Source organism: Sinohyriopsis cumingii, chromosome 16 (genome assembly GCF_028554795.1).
Source record: "Sinohyriopsis cumingii isolate HCF-2022 chromosome 16, ASM2855479v2, whole genome shotgun sequence".
In the NCBI taxonomy this organism is placed as follows: domain Eukaryota; kingdom Metazoa; phylum Mollusca; class Bivalvia; order Unionida; family Unionidae; genus Sinohyriopsis; species Sinohyriopsis cumingii.
In genome coordinates this window covers 29,914,586-29,937,675 of record NC_142976.1, presented here as the reverse complement: position 1 = coordinate 29,937,675, position 23,090 = coordinate 29,914,586, and the positions used below count along the sequence as shown (strand labels likewise).

Here is a 23,090-nt window from a genome sequence, read left to right as displayed (position 1 = left end):
CAAAATTGACAAACTATTGCTTATGATCATACTTATCGTACATAAATAGGAAAACAAAAGCAGCTAAACTTTTTAAATCAGTAATATTACAATAATAGCAGAACAGTTTCAATATGTACCAATAACAACGTTAAGTACTGTGATAATACAGTGTTGAGCTGAGTATGTCTTATTCGACACCATGTTGTGTCAAGTTTTCACTATGGTGTCCGACTTTTAATACAGTATTTAAATGGACAGAATTTTGTCAAACATTTCAGTATAGTACTTAGATGGACAGAATTTTGTCAAACATTTCAGTTTAGTACTTAGATGGACAGAATTGTTTCCATATATTGTAATGAAAGGAAGACTAAAATCCAGGTTTTAAAAATAAGGAACTTTGTATGTCACACTCCTAATACAATTTTGTTTTATTCACATTGCTGGCTTGTTTCCTTTCCTTCCATGCAGTACAAGTGTCTCAAAATGACATTATTTCTCAATGGCTGAGACTAGTGGGCAACTCTTTCTAGTTATTATTATTATCATTATTATTATTATTATACCCATAGTGTAAGTTAGTTTTACTCCAAGTGGTGTAGAGCAAATAAGTTCCTCTCTGCCTTTGACCCCAATGCATAATAACTCTTTTGACAGGTACTGGGAGACGATTTTGCATTGCATGTGGCCAAGATTTGAATACATTGTAGAGCTCAATGTGCAGAGTGTGAGAGACTGTGACCCTCAAAAGTTGGGGCACATTGATGTTCGACCAAACTTTGTGAGTATCATGTTTAAATTTACTTAATTCCTGATTTATTTTATTTTCATCCCTACAATAGCAATTCATAGATTGGGATTACTGTTTGGATGGTATCATTGTTGATATTGGTGTCATTGCCATAACAGCAGATTATGTTGTATATCATATTTTCATGACAAAAGCTTTCAGTTGGTGCCTTTAGACCTGTTGTTGAGCTCACCTTAGCAGAAGTTTGACATACATGTCATGTTGGTATCCACATGCATGTCTGTCTGTACATCCATTGACAGTCTAAATTGACCTTCATTTCAAAGGCTCTTAATTTCCTTTCATATATGTCCTTTTGATCTAAACTAAGGGCAGGCTTTACTACATGTCATTTCTAACTAAATTAAGGGCAGGCATTATTGCATATAATTTCTATCTAAATTAAAGGCAGACATTATTACATGTCATTTTGATCTAAACTAAAGGCAGGCTTTATTACATGTCATTTCTAACTAAATTAAGGGAGGCATTATTACAATTCATTTCTATCTAAATTAAAGGCAGGCTTTATTACATGTCATTTTGATCTAAATTAAAGGCAGGCTTTATTACATGTCATTTCTATTGAAATTAAGGGAGGCATTATTACATGTCATTTCTATCTAAATTAAAGGCTGGCTTTATTACATGTCATTTCTATCGAAATTAAGGGCAGGCTTTATTACATATCATTTCTATCTAAATTAAAGGCTGGCTTTATTAAATGTCATTTCTATCTAAATTAATGGCAGGCTTTATTACATATCATTTCTATCTAAATTAAAAGCAGGCTTTACTATATGTCATTTTGATCTAAATTAAAGGCAGGCTTTACTACATGTCATATTGATCTAAATTAAAGGCAGGCTTTATTACATATTATTTCTATCTAAATTAAAGGCAGGCTTTATTACATATTATTTCTATCTAAATTAAAGGCAGGCTTTTCTGCATGTCCTTTTGATCTAACTTAAAGGCAGGCTTTACTGAAAGGGCAGTTGCTTGTTGCAAACAAGAAATTTCATTTTGATGAACCCTTGGTTCTGTACCTTTTTAAAGCAAAATTTGCAAGTTTCGCTAGCCTTTACAGACCACTCACACATATCACCTCTGTCGGAGTGAGTTTGAGTCTCAGTTCTATCACCATGGTTATGCAAGAGAGCTTGCCAATAGGTTCCAGTAGGTTAGTAGGTCTTCCCTAGGACTTTCTGGGTTATAGTAAAAATATACTGGCCTTGATGTGTAGCCTATCTTGTGCTGGACAGTGTCATTGAATAGACAACACCAAACTAATAAAGCAGATAGTGATGATGACTGTTCTTGTAAAAGTTTTAATTTAACTTCACAAATCTTGAAGTACTTGCACTACAATCTGTTATTTAAAAATGGGGCACCATTAGCTTTTATAATCAGAATGTTGGCTTTTAAGTGGTACAAATACATAATGGATATGTATATATTTCATTATGATTAAGACAGACAGGTACTAATTATCTTGCTCATCCATAATGGATGTGTAATTATTTCAGTATAGACATGGGGCTAATTACCTTGTTCATCCATAATAGATATGTAATTATTTCAGTATAGACATGGGGCTAATTACCTTGTTCATCCATAATAGATATATAATTATTTCAGTATAGACATTGGCTAATTACCTTGTTCATCCATAATAAATATGTAATTATTTCAGTATAGACATGGGGCTAATTACCTGGTTCATCCATAATAGATATGTAATTATTTCAGTATAGACATGGGGCTAATTACCTTGTTCATCCATAATAGATATGTAATTATTTTAGTATAGACATGGGGCTAATTACCTTGTTCATCCATAATAGATATGTAATTATTTCAGTATAGACATGGAGCTAATTACCTTGTTCATCCATAATAGATATGTAATTATTTCAGTATAGACATGGGGCTAATTACCTTGTTCATCCATAATAGATATGTAATTATTTTAGTATAGACATGGGGCTAATTACCTTGTTCATCCATAAAAGATATGTATATATTTCAGTATAGACATGAGGCTAATTACCTTGTTCATCCATAATAGATATGTAATTATTTTAGTATAGACATGGGGCTAATTACCTTGTTCATCCATAATAGATATGTAATTATTTTAGTATAGACATGGGGCTAATTACCTTGTTCATCCATAATAGATATGTATATATTTCAGTATAGACATGAGGCTAATTACCTTGTTCATCCATAATAGATATGTAATTATTTTAGTATAGACATGGGGCTAATTACCTTGTTCATCCATAATAGATATGTATATATTTCAGTATAGACATGAGGCTAATTACCTTGTTCATCCATAATAGATATGTAATTATTTTAGTATAGACATGGGGCTAATTACCTTGTTCATCCATAATAGATATGTATATATTTCAGTATAGACATGGGGCTAATTACCTTGTTCTTCCATAATAGATATGTATATATTTAAGTATAGACATGGGCTAATTGCCTTGTTCATTAAACTGTATTTTTGTAGATCACCAGAAGATATGCTGAATTTTCTGCTGCAGTTGTTGGTATTAGTCAGTCCTTTCCAGAATATCCAGAAGACCGTGTCCAGGTAGTCCTGGGAAAACTCCAGAATGAAGTAGAAAACTTCATCTTGAAGATGGCAGCAGAATTCCCACATCGAAAAGAGCAGCTTATATTTCTCATCAACAACTATGACATGATGCTAGGTGTTATTACAGTAAGTTAGAGATTTAAAGAAGGTTCATATTCAGTGATCGATTGATTTTCCAGGAATGTTTTTGTTTACTGTGAATTTTTCAATTGTCACAAATCAAAATTGTAGTGAAAGAGAATCTTGTGAAAATATTTATCACAGATATGGTTAGTCTGTAATTTGCAAAATTGTTATGGCATCAAGTTTAGAATATTCACAAAAAATAAAATAGGATCATATCTAGTTTCAACTGAAAAGATCATGGTATGGTAAAAATAATGTTATCATCAGCGATAGAAATAATGTAATCATCAGCGGTAAAAATAATGTAATCATCAGCGATAGAAATAATGTAATGATCAGCAGTAAAAATAATGTAATCATCAGCGATAGAAATAATGTAATCATCAGTGATAAAAATAATGTAATCATCAGCAGTAAAAATAATGTAATCATCAGTGGTAAAAATAATGTAATCATCAGTGATAAAAATAATGTAATGATCAGCGGTAAAAATAATGTAATGATCAGCGATAGAATTAATGTAATCATCAGTGATAGAAATAATGTAATGATCAGCGAAAAAATAATGTAATGATCAGCATTAGAATTAATGTAATCATCAGTGATAGAAATAATGTAATGATCAGCGGTAAAAATAATGTAATGATCAGCGATAGAATTAATGTAATCATCAGTGATAGAAATAATGTAATGATCAGCGGTAAAAATAATGTAATGATCAGCGATAAAAATAATGTAATCATCAGTGATAAAAATAATGTAATCATCAGCGGTAAAAATAATGTAATCATCAGCGGTAAAAATAATCTGTGTTTAAAATTATATGTGTGTTGACATTAAAATCTAATGTCAGCAATATATTTGCTTATAAGTGAAGTCCACCAGCAAACTACACAGACCCTGAACTGCATCACATAATGCACTGGCAAATCAGGTCTGTATTGTTTGTTCTGCTGATTACTGCTAAAAAAGACTGCATATACCCAGATCTGCAGGAAGATTCAACTTCTAAGTGAAAACATATTGTAATTGTCTGGCCATGTCTGTAAAATCTAATCTCAGACACCACATTACTAATACTGATCTCAGTCACTACATTGGCTATGGCTAATCTCAGTCATCATACCAGCTACAGCTAATCTCAGTCATCATACCTGCTACAGGTAATCTCAGTCACCATACCAGCTTCAGGTATTCTGAGTCATCATACCAGCTACAGCTAATCTCAGTCACTATACCAGCTACAGCTAATCTCAGTCACCATACCAGCTACAGCTAATCTCAGTCACTATACCAGCTACAGCTAATCTTAGTAATACCAGCTACAGCTAATCTCAGTCATCATACCAACTACAGGTAATCTCAGTCACCATGCCAGCTTCAGGTAATCTTAGTCATCATGCCAGCTACAGGTAATCTCAGTCACCATGCCAGCTACATGTACTCTCAGTCACCACATTGGATATGGCTAATCTCAGTCATCATACCAGCTACAGCTAATCTCAGTCATCATACCAGCTACAGGTAATCTCAGTCACCATACCAGCTTCAGGTAATCTCAGTCATCATGCCAGCTACAGGTAATCTCAGTCACCATGCCAGCTACATGTAATCTCAGTCACCACATTGGATATGGCTAATCTTAGTCGTCATACCAGCTACAGCTAATCTCAGTCACCATACCAGCTACAGCTAATCTCGGTCACCATGCCAGCTACTGGTAATCTCAGTCACCACATTGGCTGTGGCTAATCTCAGTCATCATACCAGCTACAGCTAATCTCAGTCACTATACCAGCTACATCTAATATGTCACTATGCCAGCTACAGCTAATCTCAGTCACTATACCAGCTACAGCTAATCTCAGTCACTATGCCAGCTACAGCTAATCTGAGTCATGCCAGCTACAGCTCATCTCAGTCATCATACCAGCTACAGCTAATCTCAGTCATACCAGCTACAGCTAATCTCATTCACCATACCAGCTACAGCTAATCTCAGTCACCACACTGGCTATATATAATCTCAGTCACCACAATGACTACATTGTTCATTTCTTTACAATAGTAACACAAACCAGGATCAGGAGTAAAATAAAATAACAGAAAGCACACAAAACTTACGGGTTGCTAGATGACACTGTTAACCTTTACATTAATATTTTGAAGTTGAGAATAAAAACAGAACATATAATTCATATATTAGATGTTTTAAGGGTTAAAATAAGGTTTTCCTGAATGAATCTTGTTTTGTGAATTCAGTTTTAATTTTGTCACATGACATCTTATTGTGTTGTCATGAGTTTGATTATGTTAGAACTTTCACACAAAATAGAATCAAAACACATCTGTTAGAAGTAGGCAGTCCATAAAGGCACAGATTTCACCATTTTCCCCAGATGTATACCTATTAGAGGTAGGCAGTCTTAACAGGGGTACATCTTTCAACATTTTTATCCCTGGTCTTAACACTTCTTGAAATTGAGAATTGCCTTGAAAACTTTTTTAACTTCAAAACAGCTTTATCCTTAAAATTATTTGTGGGAATAGAGCAATTTTTAAGCTGAATAAATATATCACTTTTTTCATTTAGAATATGTAGTTTTTATATATTTTCTATGAGTAATAAATAATTAAATTGAATGAAAATTGGGCGGAACAAAAGACATGTGACACTGTAGATGCCAGATGGATTATTTGCCCCTTTACTAATGCAGTTATGAATTGTTTTTCTTCAACTTTTGTACCTATTTACCAAATAGTATACCAAATAATATACCAAACAGTATACTAAATAGTATACAAAATAGTATACCAAGTAGTACACTAAATAGTATACCAAATATACCAAGTAGTATACTAGATAGTATACCAAGTAGTACACTAAATAGTATACCAAATATACCAAGTAGTATACTAGATAGTATACCAAGTAGTACACTAAATAGTATACCAAATATACCAAATAGTATACTAAATATTATACCAAGTATTATACTAAATAGTATACCAAGTAGTATACTAAATAGTATACCAAATATACCAAGTAGTATACTAGATAGTATACCAAGTAGTATACTAAATAGTATACCAAATATACCAAATAGTATACTAAATATTATACCAAGTATTATACTAAATAGTATACCAAGTAGTATACTAAATAGTATACCAAATATACCAAGTAGTATACAAAATAGTATACCAAGTAGTACACTAAATAGTATACCAAATATACCAAGTAGTATACTAGATAGTATACCAAGTAGTATACTAAATAGTATACCAAATATACCAAATAGTATACTAAATATTATACCAAGTATTATACTAAATAGTATACCAAGTAGTATACTAAATAGTATACCAAATGTACCAAATAGTATACTAAATATTATACCAAGTATTATACTAAATAGTATACCAAGTAGTATACTAAATAGTATACCAAGTAGTATACTAAATAGTATACCAAGTAGTGTAATAAATATTATACCAAATAGTATATCAAATATATCAAGCAGTATACCAAACAAAATAATGCTCCATGAATTTTAGAAGCCCTTGAAAGCTGCTTGAAAAAAAATGTTTGCAAGGGATTCCTAACCATATACTAGTTTGCAGAGAACTTCAAGAATCTGTACATCGCTATACGGATGAATGTATGTTGACATCTCTAAAATGGCAGACATTTTTTTAATAGGAACAGTTTGTATTTCAAATAAAACAATGGGTTAAACAAGCCGTATTGTTTTTAAGTAATTATTTTCCTAAAAAATACTATATACTGAATTGATACTTCTTTTTCAGATTGCTTTTCATGGTTTGTGTCTATCATTCTTTTTCATAAAAAAGTATTATTTTCATTCAGATTACTTTCAGCATTTGTCCCTTCAGAAATATCTGCAAGACATAGGTAGAAAGGCAAATATGAAACATTTTGCAGTAGAAAATATACCACCATTTTTTCCACATATTTAAATTATTATCATCACCTATGCAGGAGAGGACAACTGAGGACTCCAAAGAATCGGAGAGCTTCAAGGAGCTGCTGACAGCAAGGACACATGAATTTATAGAGGAGGTCCTCATTACTCACTTTGGACTCATGGTCACATTTGTCAAGGACTGTGAAGCTACCATTGAGCGAGGGAACTTGGATGCCCTGAGCCATGAAGAAAGTAAGTCCTGATCATTTTCTTATTTTTGTGAATTATCATTGCTGAAGTGTTCCAGTGCATGTCATTTTCAGTGCATAGCTAGGACAGGGCAGTGAATTATCTGTGATAAAGTTGTCCAGAACATGTCTTTTAAAAAGCAGATGACCAAAATCAGTGAATCCTGTATTCTTATGTGGCACTGGACATTTTATTTTCATGCCAGAAGTCAACCATATTATTGTCTCAGCAGACCATTTCTCAGTTTTGTAAGAGACACATTTTGTTACATGTTGATATTGTGACCTGTTTATTTTGTTACATGTTGATAGTGTTACCTGTTTATTTTGTTACATGATGATAGTGTTACCTGTTTATTTTGTGACATGATGATAGTGTTACCTGTTTATTTTGTGACATGATAGTGTTACCTGTTTATTTTGTGACATGATAGTGTTACCTATTTATCTTGTGACATGATGATAGTGTTACCTGTTTATCTTGTGACATGATGATAGTGTTAAAATGAATTTTGCTCTTGTCTCATAATAAAATGCTAGAGTAAATTGTCAAACGTTGAGTAGTTGTGGGCTCAGAAATTATTTGTTGTTTTCAGTTTTGAGATTTTCAGATTGTAGGTAACATAAATCACTGTGCTTGGATTGAGTGATTAGTTTGAGATTGTAGGTAACATAAATCACTGTGCTTGGATTGAGTGATTAGTTTGAGATTGTAGGTAACATAAATCACTGTGCTTGGATGAGTGATTAGTTTGAGCTTTGCCAGATATTTAAGAAATGATATTTTGCTTCAGGGCCACTAGGCATGTTTTGATATGGCCAAACCCCTATCTAAAACACTGCCACTAGACATGTTTTGATATGGCCAAACCCCTATCTAAAACACTGCCACTAGGCATGTTTTGATATGGCCAAAACCCTATCTAAAACACTGCCACTTAGCATGTTTTGATATGGTCAAACCCCTATCTCAAACACTGCCACTAGGCATGTTTTGATATGGCCAAAACCCTATCTAAAACACTGCCACTAGGCATGTTTTGATATGGCCAAACCCCTATCTAAAACACTGCCACTAGACATGTTTTGATATGGCCAAACCCCTATCTAAAACACTGCCACTAGGCATGTTTTGATATGGCCAAAACCCTATCTAAAACACTGCCACTAGCCATGTTTTGATATGGCCAAAACCCTATGTAAAACACTGCCACTAGGCATGTTTTGATATGGCCAAACCCCTATCTAAAACACTGCCACTAGGCATGTTTTGATATGGCCAAAACCCTATCTAAAACACTGCTACTAGACATGTTTTGATATGGCCAAACCCCTATCTAAAACACTGCCACTAGGCATGTTTTAGTATAGCCAATTCCCTATCTAAAAAGGTTGATGAGGCAGAAAATGTGTCCATAGCTCAGTCCACAACTATTACTATCTCTATTCAGAAGTGTTTTAGTTTTGCATGATCTCCATGAGATCTGCTTTTGAGCTAGATAATTGTGTATAAATGTATGGACTATAAGTTCAAGCTAGATAATTGTGTGTAAATGTATGGCCTGTAATTCTGAGCTAGATAATTGTGTATAAATGTATGGCCTGTAATTCTGAGCTAGATAATTGTGTATAAATGTATGGCCTGTAATTCTGAGCTAGATAATTGTGTATAAATGTATGGCCTGTAATTCTGAGCTAGATAATTGTGTATAAATGTATGGCCTGTAATTCTGAGCTAGATAATTGTGTATAAATGTATGGCCTATAAGTTCAAGCTAGATAATTGTGTATAAATGTATGGCCTGTAATTCTGAGCTAGATAATTGTGTATAAATGTATGGCCTATAAGTTCAAGCTAGATAATTGTGTATAAATGTATGGCCTGTAATTCTGAGCTAGATAATTGTGTATAAATGTATGGCCTATAAGTTCAAGCTAGATAATTGTGTATAAATGTATGGCCTGTAATTCTGAGCTAGATAATTGTGTATAAATGTATGGCCTATAAGTTCAAGCTAGATAATTGTGTATAAATGTATGGCCTGTAATTCTGAGCTAGATAATTGTGTATAAATGTATGGCCTGTAATTCTGAGATAGATAATTGTGTATAAATGTATGGCCTGTAATTCTGAGCTAGATAATTGTGTATAAATGTATGGCCTATAATTTTGAGCTAGATAATTGTGTATAAATGTATGGCCTATAAGTTCAAGCTAGATAATTGTGTATAAATGTATGGCCTGTAATTCTGAGCTAGATAATTGTGTATAAATGTATGGCCTATAAGTTCAAGCTAGATAATTGTGTATAAATGTATGGCCTGTAATTCTGAGCTAGATAATTGTGTATAAATGTATGGCCTGTAATTCTGAGCTAGATAATTGTGTATAAATGTATGGCCTGTAATTCTGAGCTAGATAATTGTGTATAAATGTATGGCCTGTAATTCTGAGCTAGATAATTGTGTATAAATGTATGGCCTGTAATTCTGAGCTAGATAATTGTGTATAAATGTATGGCCTATAAGTTCAAGCTAGATAATTGTGTATAAATGTATGGCCTGTAATTCTGAGCTAGATAATTGTGTATAAATGTATGGCCTATAAGTTCAAGCTAGATAATTGTGTATAAATGTATGGCCTGTAATTCTGAGCTAGATAATTGTGTATAAATGTATGGCCTATAAGTTCAAGCTAGATAATTGTGTATAAATGTATGGCCTGTAATTCTGAGCTAGATAATTGTGTATAAATGTATGGCCTATAAGTTCAAGCTAGATAATTGTGTATAAATGTATGGCCTGTAATTCTGAGCTAGATAATTGTGTATAAATGTATGGCCTGTAATTCTGAGATAGATAATTGTGTATAAATGTATGGCCTGTAATTCTGAGCTAGATAATTGTGTATAAATGTATGGCCTATAATTTTGAGCTAGATAATTGTGTATAAATGTATGGCCTATAAGTTCAAGCTAGATAATTGTGTATAAATGTATGGCCTGTAATTCTGAGCTAGATAATTGTGTATAAATGTATGGCCTATAAGTTCAAGCTAGATAATTGTGTATAAATGTATGGCCTGTAATTCTGAGCTAGATAATTGTGTATAAATGTATGGCCTGTAATTCTGAGCTAGATAATTGTGTATAAATGTATGGCCTGTAATTCTGAGCTAGATAATTGTGTATAAATGTATGGCCTGTAATTTGGAGCTAGATAATTGTTTATACATTTGTACTCTATTTGTTTGGTTTGGCCATGGTTGTGATGTACTATACCACCTGTGATGACCTTATCATTATCAGTTTTGCAATGTGTGGTTATTTAAGCAACAATAAAAAGAGCATTTACCACAATTTACCTTGTTGGTGTTGGCAGAAAATGAAATCTAGATGTTTTGTATTTGCAGGAATTTCAGTCACTCATTGCTTAGTTACACTGTTGATTCTCATTTAATTATTTGTGTTACCAATAGTAGTAACAAATTTTACTGTTTACCACTCTGGTGGCCTAGGTGATTAGAGCATCCACCTTGGATGCGGGAGGTCGCAGGTTCAAATCCCACCATGTCATGTGAAAGACTTTTGGCTCTCAGTATTAAGAGATTAGTGTTAGGACTGGTTGGCCTGGTTTCAGGATAATTTGGCTGGGTGAGACATGATGCTTCAGGTCTGCCCCAGTGCTAGACATCACTATAAACTGCCACACTGCAGACATTGTAGCAGTATGGATAAAATTGTTAATGCTATGCTATAAACCCAAAACACATGTCGGATACGCATGCAGTCTTAATGAGCTATGTAAAAATTCACTGGCCTTCATATCAACTTTATTTCAAGGGAGGCAGCTCAAAATCAGCAAAATAGCAGTTGTCTCCTCTGTATATTGTATAATTAACAGTAATACTGGAGATAACAGTGGAAATGCGTTTAAAAGGGATCTCACAGACAGTAGCATACATTCTTTAGCTTTTCCTGGTGGCAGCATTAGTTAAGATTTTTTGATAGAGTTTTATCATTCATATAAAGTCGTTTCTACATAGTTTGGTAGATATAGTTTGGTAGATATTCCATTCTAGCTTTTTGAAGCAATTTACAACTGATAACTTTAATGTTCCTCTTGTCCTCTTTGAATTGTACCCAATATATTAAATAATCCACAGCTAGATTGCAACTGTGCCAGTTAAATACCTTTGAGGACATAAAAATCATTTCATAAAATGGTATCGTTTGGTATATATTAGTAATTCTGTATTTCAGAGCGTGTCCAGCAAATAGTGAGGGGTTTTAATGAATATTGGAAACGAGCATTAGAAATGATAAACCAGGATGTGATGAGGGCATTCACCAACTTCAAAAATGGAACACAAATATTACAGGTATGTGAGCAATTCTAGCTGTTTAAATAGATAGGGATATTACATGTATACAGTGTTCTCATTGATATTATAGATAGGGATATTACTTCATGTAATTACAGGCAGACAGTATTCTCATTGATATTATAGATAGGGATAATTATTACATGTAATTATAGTCAGACATTATTCTCATTGGGATTATAGGTAGGGATATTATTACATGTAATTACAGGCAGTCAATATTCTCATTGATATTATAGATGGGGATATTACTACATGTAATTATAGTCAGACATTCTCATTGATATTATAGATGGGGATGTTATTACATGTAATTATAGTCAGACATTATTCTCATTGATATTATAGATGGGGATGTAATTACAGGAAGGCAGTATTGTCATTGATATTATAGATGGGGATATTACTACATGTAATTATATTCAGACATTATTCTCATTGATATTATAGATAGGGATAATTATTACATGTAATTATAGTCAGACATTATTCTCATTGATATTATAGATGGGGATGTTATTACAATGTAATTATAATCAGACATTATTCTCATTGGGATTATAGATAGGGATATTATTACATGTAATTACAGGCAGTCAATATTCTCATTGATATAGATAAGGATATTACTACATGTAATTATAGTCAGACATTATTCTCATTGATATTATAGATGGGGATGTTATTACATGTAATTACAGGAAGGCAGTATTCTCATTGATATTATATATAGGGATATTACTTCATGTAATTACAGGCGTACACTATTCTTATTGATATTATTAGTATGTATATTACTACATGTAATTACAATCATACAGTATTCTCATTGATATTATAGATGGGGATATTACTACATGTAATTACAGGCAGGCAGTATTCTCATTGATATTATAGATAGGGATAATTATTACATGTAATTATAGTCAGACATTATTCTCATTGATATTATAGATGGGGATGTTATTACATGTAATTACAGGAAGGCAGTATTCTGATTGATATTATAGATGGGGATATTACTACATGTAATTATAGTAAGACATTATTCTCATTGGGATTATAGATAGGGATGTTATTACATGTAATTATAGTCAGACATTATTCTCATTGATATTATAGATGGGGATAGTATTACATGTAATTACAGGCAGTCAGTATTCTCATTGATATTATAGATAAGGATATTACTACATGTAATTACAGGCAGACAGTATTCTCATTGATATAGATAGGGATATTACTACATGTAATTATAGTAAGACATTATTCTCATTGGGATTATAGATAGGGATGTTACTACATGTAATTATAGTCAGACATTATTCTCATTGATATTATAGATGGGGATGTTATTACATGTAATTACAGGAAGGCAGTATTCTCATTGATATTATATATAGGGATATTACTTCATGTAATTACAGGCGTACACTATTCTTATTGATATTATTAGTATGTATATTACTACATGTAATTACAATCATACAGTATTCTCATTGATATTATAGATGGGGATATTACTACATGTAATTACAGGCAGGCAGTATTCTCATTGATATTATAGATAGGGATAATTATTACATGTAATTATAGTCAGACATTATTCTCATTGATATTATAGATGGGGATGTTATTACATGTAATTACAGGAAGGCAGTATTCTGATTGATATTATAGATGGGGATATTACTACATGTAATTATAGTAAGACATTATTCTCATTGGGATTATAGATAGGGATGTTATTACATGTAATTATAGTCAGACATTATTCTCATTGATATTATAGATGGGGATAGTATTACATGTAATTACAGGCAGTCAGTATTCTCATTGATATTATAGATAAGGATATTACTACATGTAATTACAGGCAGACAGTATTCTCATTGATATAGATAGGGATATTACTACATGTAATTATAGTAAGACATTATTCTCATTGGGATTATAGATAGGGATGTTACTACATGTAATTATAGTCAGACATTATTCTCATTGATATTATAGATGGGGATGTTATTACATGTAATTACAGGCAGTCAGTATTCTCATTGATATTATAGATGGGGATATTACTACATGTAATTACAGGCAGACAATATTCTCATTGATATTATTAGTAGGTATATTACTACATGTAATTACAATCATACAGTATTCTCATTGATATAGATAGGGATATTACTACATGTAATTACAGACAGACAGTATTCTCATTGATATAGATAGGGATATTACTACATGTAATTACAGGCAGACAGTATTCTCATTGATATTATTAGTAGGTATATTACTACATGTAATTACAATCATACAGTATTCTCATTGATATAGATAGGGATATTACTACATTTAATTACAGGCAGACAGTATTCTCATTGATATAGATAGGGATATTACTACATGTAATTACAGGCAGACAGTATTCTCATTGATATTATTAGTAGGTATATTACTACATGTAATTACAATCATACAGTATTCTCATTGATATTATAGATGGGGATATTACTACATGTAATTACAGGCAGGCAGTATTCTCATTGATATTATAGATAGGGATAATTATTACATGTAATTATAGTCAGACATTATTCTCATTGATATTATAGATGGGGATGTTATTACATGTAATTACAGGAAGGCAGTATTCTGATTGATATTATAGATGGGGATATTACTACATGTAATTATAGTCAGACATTATTCTCATTGGGATTATAGATAGGGATGTTATTACATGTAATTATAGTCAGACATTATTCTCATTGATATTATAGATGGGGATAGTATTACATGTAATTACAGGCAGTCAGTATTCTCATTGATATTATAGATAGGGATATTATTACATGTAATTACAGGCAGACAATATTCTCATTGATATTATTAGTAGGTATATTACTACATGTAATTACAATCATACAGTATTCTCATTGATATAGATAGGGATATTACTACATGTAATTACAGGCAGACAGTATTCTCATTGATATAGATAGGGATATTACTACATGTAATTACAGGCAGACAGTATTCTCATTGATATTATTAGTAGGTATATTACTACATGTAATTACAATCATACAGTATTCTCATTGATATAGATAGGGATATTACTACATGTAATTACAGGCAGACAGTATTCTCATTGATATAGATAGGGATATTACTACATGTAATTACAATCATACAGTATTCTCATTGATATAGATAGGGATATTACTACATGTAATTACAGGCAGACAGTATTCACATTGATACAGATAGGGATATTACTACATGTAATTACAAGCAGACAGTATTCTCATTGATATTATAGATAGGGATAATTACTACATGTAATTACAATCATACAGTATTCACATTGATACAGATAGGGATATTACTACATGTAATTACAGGCAGACAGTATTCTCATTCATATTATAGATATGGATATTACTTCATGTAATTATAAATAAGGATATTAATACATGTAATTACAATATTTGCATTGATATTATAGATAGGGAAATTATTTCATATAATTAGAGGCAGACAATATTCTCATTAATGTTATTATTTTTGTCTTGTCCAGATCTGTTGATATCAAAATATATGTATCACTTTTCTGGCAGCTTTTGTATCATTGTCAGTGTTTGGGATGATCCTTTGTGAAATATTCATTTATTTTAAATTGGTATTTTTATTTAACTATGGGCCCAAGCAGTCCATAATCACTAAAACTGTTACAATATATTTATTGGGCTGCTCTTAGTAAGGTGATTGCATAGAACATTCTGAGCAAAAATTTACCCAGTTAGTAATTTTCCATTAAATTAAAGATAAATGAACATTTAAAATTATTAAATTTTGATGGATTGATTATATACTCCTCATCAAATTTTAAAACAAAGTTTGTATTGGTGAGTGAATTTCTTCATTTTGACAATTATTACAGTTGCATTGCTTTCTGCAACAGAAAACTGAAAATATGAGCTGCCTATTTTTGGCAGGTTGTAACATTTCCCAAGGACTTTTATTATTTTCATTTTCTTGATCATTATCTTTCACAGAATTGTTATTGTGATTATTCAGATTTTCTTTTTCATTATTTTATAAGAGGCCGACACAGCATCCAAGATGTTTTACAGTCAGTCTCTAAAGTAATATATGTTTCAGTACAAGTCTGCGAAATTTGTTTGAGTTTTGACAATAAATGTTTTTTCTTCCCAGGGAGCCCTGACACAGCTGATTCAGTACTACCACAGATTTCAGAAAGTTCTCGCCGTGGGCCCACTTAGAAATCTTCCAATCAGGAATGAGCTTATTAATATTCATCATGTGATGGTTGAGGTCAAGAAGTTCAAGCCCACATTCTAATCTTCATCAGAAAATGAGCCCATGAATTTAAAATTACTTTGTGGATAGAGAGTGGAACTAATTCAAAAAAAGAGAGAAAACATTAAAAAAAATTATTCAGGAATACGTATTTTTTGAGAAATAGGGAGCAGGGTTCCTCTCATTTGACTGCCCAGAAAGATTAATTTAGGGAATTTAAAAACATAATATCATTTAGCAATGTTATCATGAGCCAGAAGTCGTATAGTGATATTGCCACTTAATACTGGTATTGTCATGATTATATCATGTTTATTCCATTTCAGGTCAGTTTTGTGTACAGTATTAGCTGTGAGTAATTGTGTACAAAGCAGACTGAAGACATATCATACCAAATGACAGGACCAAAATTAAAGCTAACAGATAATTCCAGCTGTTTCTTTATGTTAAACATGCCACTCTGTTCGGAAACCGTGGTAGATAGAATATCCATGGTAGATACAGGGACCATTCTAGATAGAATATCCATGGTAGATACAGGGACCATTCTAGATAGAATATCCATGGTAGATACTGGAATGATGGTAGATAGAATATCCATGGTAGATACCAGAACCATGGTAGATAGAATATCCATGGTAGTTACAGGAACCATGGTAGATAGAATATCCATGGTATATACAGGAACCATGGTAGATACAATATCCATGGTAGACACAGGAACCATGGTAGATATAATATCCATGGTAGATACCAGAACCATGGTAGATATAATATCCAAGGTATATACAGGAACCATGGTAGATATAATATCCATGGTAGATACAGGAACCATGGTAGATATAATATGCATGGTATATACAGGAACCATGGTAGATAGAATATCCATGGTATATACAGGAACTATGTTAGATAGAATACCCTACTTGTAAATCTTTGTTGCTTTGATATTTATCCAAGCCATCCAGGTCAGCTGCCTTCTTAGGAAATAAATTTCTTTGGCGTGATAATCCAGTAATTTGTTAATAGCTTTGATCAAACCAAGAATATAAACTCACAGTATCCTGGTCATCTTCTGCAGACTAGCCATATATTCTGGTTAATTTAAAGTTGTTCTAGTGCAAATTAAACCTCTGTATAATGGCCAACTCCATAAAAAATCAAGTAAAAATGTTTTGTCCCATTAGTGTTCAGTTTAGGGAAGTTTCATTTAAAACCTGACAGTAGTTCACACATTATTTACAGTCTGTTGTAGAAATCATGTTGTACTACACCTTAAATGATAAATAGTTGAGATGCCATTAACCAAGTTGTACAGTGTCTCTCACCATATATAGTTGAGATGCCATTAACCAAGTTGTACAGTGTCTCTCACCATATATAGTTGAGATGCCATTAAACAAGTTGTACAGTGTCTCTCACGATATATAGTTGAGATGCCATTAAACAAGTTGTACAGTGTCTCTCATCATATATAGTTGAGATGCCATTAAACAAGTTGTACAGTGTCTCTCACCATATATAGTTTCTCATCACTCATGCCATAACTTTTCTAGCTTTCTTAAGTTCCTAAGTATTGAACCAAGCATCTTCTCAAGAAAAATGTCAAGCACTCACCATTTTTTGGAATTGCCAAGGCAAGTAAAGTCTTTGTGCAGATGTCTTCCCAATTCTAGGTACATAGCATGCAGACATCAGGTTGATTGGATTGGATTAAGAATCTAACAGCAAAGCAGCTTGTACTACATGGTTTGGACTCCAAAAGTGTACAGTGTCCAATCTTACATTTTCAGATCGTCCTTTTTTAAATTTTGGTTTTACGGACACTCATGGGAAGAATGGGAGACATTGCTGACAACGTTCTCCTTATGGACACTACTAAATGAGTAATGCAAATTTTATAAAAGTTATATGGTACAGGATAGCATCAAAGAAGACTTGTCTTCCACATTTGTTTTGGCTAAGAGGCTTATGTATAATATGGCTGTAGGACATGTAATATAGCTGTAGGGCATGTGTAATATTCCTTGCACAAGATTAGTAACAGGACTTAGATTCTAGCACAGGTGGCGGTAGTAACTGCAGAATGGATGGGATTTTGTGCCCATAGCTCTATCCTCTATCATTTTATCTGACTGCATCCTTGGTGGACTAACAACTTTTGGCATTTTTATTGTGACTTGATTTGCAAGGTTGTGGTTGTACTTCCTAATGTATTATGATTGATTAAGTATTATTGAGAACAAAAATTGGTTTTGAATTGTATTGTTGTCAGCATCATAATCATCTTCATTATCATAATTGTCATCATTTTCTCCCTCAGTTGAAAGCACATTAAAAGAGCCAGAAGAATACAGATAGAAATTTACTATGGTATTGACCCCTGTGTATAAATATCAGACCCATAACTGCCAGCATCCGCCTCAGATGCAGATGGTCGTGGGTTCGATTACCAGCCGAGTCATACCAAAGACTTACAAAAATAATACTAACAGGTGCCTTGCTTGGAGCTCAGCATTAAGAGGTTAGTGTTTGGACTGGTCAACCTGGTGTCAGGATAATGTGAATGATGAGACATCATACTACATGTCTGCAGCATGATGCCTCAGTGCTAGACATCACTATAAACTGTCACACTGCAGACATGGTAGTGATAGGACTGAAAAATTGTTAAAGCTACATTCAAAATCCAAAACACACACAAAATCTTTTAGCTGATCAGGGTCTATGCTGTTTTTTCTACTAATGTTTTCAATGAGACATCGAAGACCCTGACCTGCTGTCACATTATGGAATGACAAAATCTGGTCTCAAATGCTTTAAACAAAAAGTTGGCTGTCACATTATGGAATGACAAAATCTGGTCTCATGCTTTAAACAAAAAGTTGGCTGTCACATTATGGAATGACAAAATCTGGTCTCAAGTGCTTTAAACAAAAAGGTGGCTGTCACATTATGGAATGACAAAATCTGGTCTCAAATGCTTTAAACAAAAAGTTGGCTGTCACATTATGGAATGAGAAAATCTAGTCTCAAATGCTTTAAACATTTTGAACAAGAATTTTGGCTTCAAGTAGAGAACCTCCAAATAGATGAAACATGGAGTTTATGTCAATGAAAGTTAGTAAGCTAATTTAAGAGGACTCCATCCTAATCAGAATTTTAAACTTACAAGTTTACAGAATGAAAGATTAAGATCATGCTAAATGGTTTGGAGAATACAGGGCCTGGTTCTAATCAGTTTGCAGTTGAGCATAAGTTTGATACTAGTTTAATAGTCTCGGTGGGAATAATTATTACACTGGAGATCTTACATCAGTATTCAGTTCAAATGAAAGTTCTGAAACAAGTCTAATAATTTCTGGTTTTGAAAGCCTTGGAAAGCAATGGATTTAAATTATTCAATTTAATTTAACACAAATGTAAGATTTTATTTATCTGCATGATATATCTGCATCATTTATGACATCATAAAGTATTATTATATGTGTTGCTGATATGGGTATATTAACATAAATAACACACTAGTCATGTAATAAAAATGTGGGTCAGGCCTAGGTTGAACATGAGTTTCATTTATATAAGGGACATTGGCTTTAATTTTAAGGTTAAAAAAATAGATGTACTAGTTTTGAGAGTTATGATCTGTTAATGGGTTTATAAATCTTGGCATTCCTTATAGCTGATGGATTTAAATGATTTGAATGAAGTGAATTCAAGAATTTAGCGGTATGATTGAATATATGGATCATTCAGATGTGCATCTTGTTTTGCAGTTTTAAGTGCAATAAATGTAAAAAAAAATTTACTGGAGCGGTTTCACATTAAAGTCACACTATAATATATATTAATATATTAAAGATGTAGCATTTTGTACATTATTAACAATATTATTGTAAATTTGTGTACATTATTAACAATATTATTGTAAATTTGTGTACATTATTAACAATATTATTGTAAATTTGTGTACATTTATCAACAATATTATTGTAAATTGATTTCTAGTTGGACAAGGTGTATATATTGTATATGTGGATTGTTCCCATTGTCCATAATGGTGAAATGCTAATAAATATCAAGTCCTCTTAATAGTCATTGAGTCACTGTGGTTAAATGGTTAGTGTACAAGATTGTTCCCATTGCCCATAATGGTGAAATGCAAATAAATCTCAAATACTCCTATTATTGAACAAGGCACTGACTCATTCATCAGTGTGGTAAACTGTTCTCATTGGCCATATTGATGAAATGCCAATAAATCACAAATCCTAATGTTGAAGGAGTCACTGTTGTTCAGTCCTTAGTGTATCAGACTCAAGAAGACCAGAAGGATGAAGGTTTTAATCCAGTCCAGACCAGACTGGATCAGCCACCCTGGTGTATTTCTGATATTAAGGTCAATTTTTTGGGCACAGTCTAACCTCTCTAGCATTTTCTGTCATTAAACACCAGTCAACAACTAGTGTTAATACTCATTTATTGAAACTGCACCATTATCTTGTCTTGCCCATTTTTACAATATTTACATAATGAAAGCTTTTCAGTGCATTCATTTGGCCATGAAAGGAAGTACAATTTTAGTTTAAACTGGACTGTCAGATGCAATATGCTGTAAAATTTTAGTTGAAACTGGACAGTGGGTGGAGTAGCCTGTAAAATTTTAGTTGAAACTGGACAGTGGGGTGAAATAGCCTGTAAAATTTTTGTTGAAACTGGACTGTGGGGTGAAATATCCTGTAAAATTTTGGTTGAAACTGGACAGTGGGTGGAATAGCCTGTAAAATTTTAGTTGAAACGGGACAGTGGGTGGAATAGCCTGTAAAATTCTAGTTGAAACTGGACAGTGGGTGGAGTAACCTGTAAAATTCTAGTTGAAACTGGACAGTGGGTGAAATAGCCTGTAAAATTTTAGTTGAAACTGGACAGTGGGTGGAATAGCCTGTAAAATTCTAGTTTAAACTGGACAGTGGGGTGAAATAGCCTGTAAAATTTTAGTTTAAACTAGACGGTGGGTGGAGTAGCCAGTAAAATTCTAGTTTAAACTGGACAGTGGGTTGGAATAGCATGTGTCCAGTTTGTCTTGAGTAGGCTTTGATGAACTAAATTAATCAGCTACCATAGGCTTGTATAAAAGAAAAAAACAGGCTGGTCAGATAGGTTCCAATGTATGTTTTTATACCTTCACAGTTGTACACAAGGCACAAGATCAATTAGCTCTGGTTACAATCCATCATAAGGTAAAAGATCAATTAGCTCTGGTCACAGTCCATTTTAAGGTACAATATCAATTAGCTCTAGTCACAGTCATCATAAAGGTACAAGGTCAATTAGTTCTGGTCACAGTCTATCATAAGGTACAAGGTTAGTTAGCTCTGGTCACAGTCAATCATAGAGATATAAGATCAGTTAGCTCTGGTCACAATCCATCATACGGTACAAGATCAATTAGCTCTGGTCACAGTTCATCATATTTTGTTCAAAGAATTGTGTGCTATCACAGTTATGTTAAAAGGACTTGTGAATCAATAATAGCATTTTGCTAGACAATGTGTTGGTGTACAAAGGATGTAAAAAAAATTAATAGAAAGGGCACCTTGAGTCATGCTTAAGCTGTGCAGAAGCAGTCTTTAACATAATACATTTTTCAGCAGGTGCTTTGCTTGAGTAAGGATTCACATACTTGCATACTTTTAAATCCCTTAGGAATGGAATTAGATACTGTGAAATTACTTCATCTTGTGGATGTCAGTTTTTATGGATTTGTGAAAAATGACATTTTTATCATTGCTTAAATTTTTGGACTGGGAATATGGATCTTATTGTCAGTGAAGGGTTTTGTTAATTGGGTCTTTAAATTTGAAGTCTGTAGTCATGACAAAATCCATGGAGATTGGTAATTTCTACTTTTTACACAAGACGTTATGTTGGTCTGTGACCAATTTAAATTTACAGGATTTGAATTTGAAGGAAATGTCTTTGTCAAAGGTATTTTTGATACAGAAATCATTCTTCTGAAAAAAGTCATGTTAAACATGATGGAAGGGTAGTTTTGAGATGGACAGGACAAATATGGTCAAATATGGTGGTCTGAGTTCATTTCTACTTACAGTTGACCATTATGGGAAAAATTATTCACACTATAGCCATAGTTTTATCTGGATAGAGAAAACTCTGTTGAAAGCCTGAATTTATACTTGAGTAATATATACTTTATATGTTAATGCATGTATAGAATTATATGTTTGTTGATATTTTCAATTTCACAAAAAGTATGAATTATTTCAAGGTTCTTGCATCTTATAGATTTCTTCAAAGAAAGGATTCTCATTTTTGTGATACTTAACAAATACATTAATATATGAACACAGTTTTTAAAGGATTTTATGTTTTCATGAATTAATTAATTAAATTCTGATTTTCTATCCTGAAACATCCTGCAGCACTCTCATATGGCTCTCTGACTCTTCATAGATTGATTAAGACCAGCAGTATCAAATCAGACAAAACATCCCAGTACCCTGCATCTAGATCCTCATAAAGGTTTTTAATTCCCCTTGCATTAGCTGCAAATGATGTTGGCTTAACTGCACTTTTAATACTTTATTATGTGAAGGAAATGGGAGTTTGTTGCCTTTTAGCACTCTATTATGTGAAGGAAATGGCAGTTTGTTGCCTTTTAGCACTC

General features: G+C 32.7%; 1 protein-coding gene across 1 annotated transcript in view; it reads left to right on the top strand.

Moving 5' to 3' along the window:
- The window catches only part of LOC149780131 (vacuolar protein sorting-associated protein 52 homolog), a 77,539-nt gene extending 54,764 nt beyond the window's left edge, over nucleotides 1–22,775 (top strand). The window contains exons 15-19 of the mRNA XM_089936906.1: nucleotides 640–763; nucleotides 3,300–3,512; nucleotides 7,516–7,693; nucleotides 11,952–12,070; nucleotides 16,298–22,775. Coding sequence (XP_089793032.1) covers nucleotides 640–763; nucleotides 3,300–3,512; nucleotides 7,516–7,693; nucleotides 11,952–12,070; nucleotides 16,298–16,444 — 781 coding nt within the window. The 3' untranslated portion in view covers nucleotides 16,445–22,775. The remainder of the gene's footprint in view (nucleotides 1–639; nucleotides 764–3,299; nucleotides 3,513–7,515; nucleotides 7,694–11,951; nucleotides 12,071–16,297) is intronic.
- The last annotated feature ends 315 nt before the right edge of the window (nucleotides 22,776–23,090 follow it).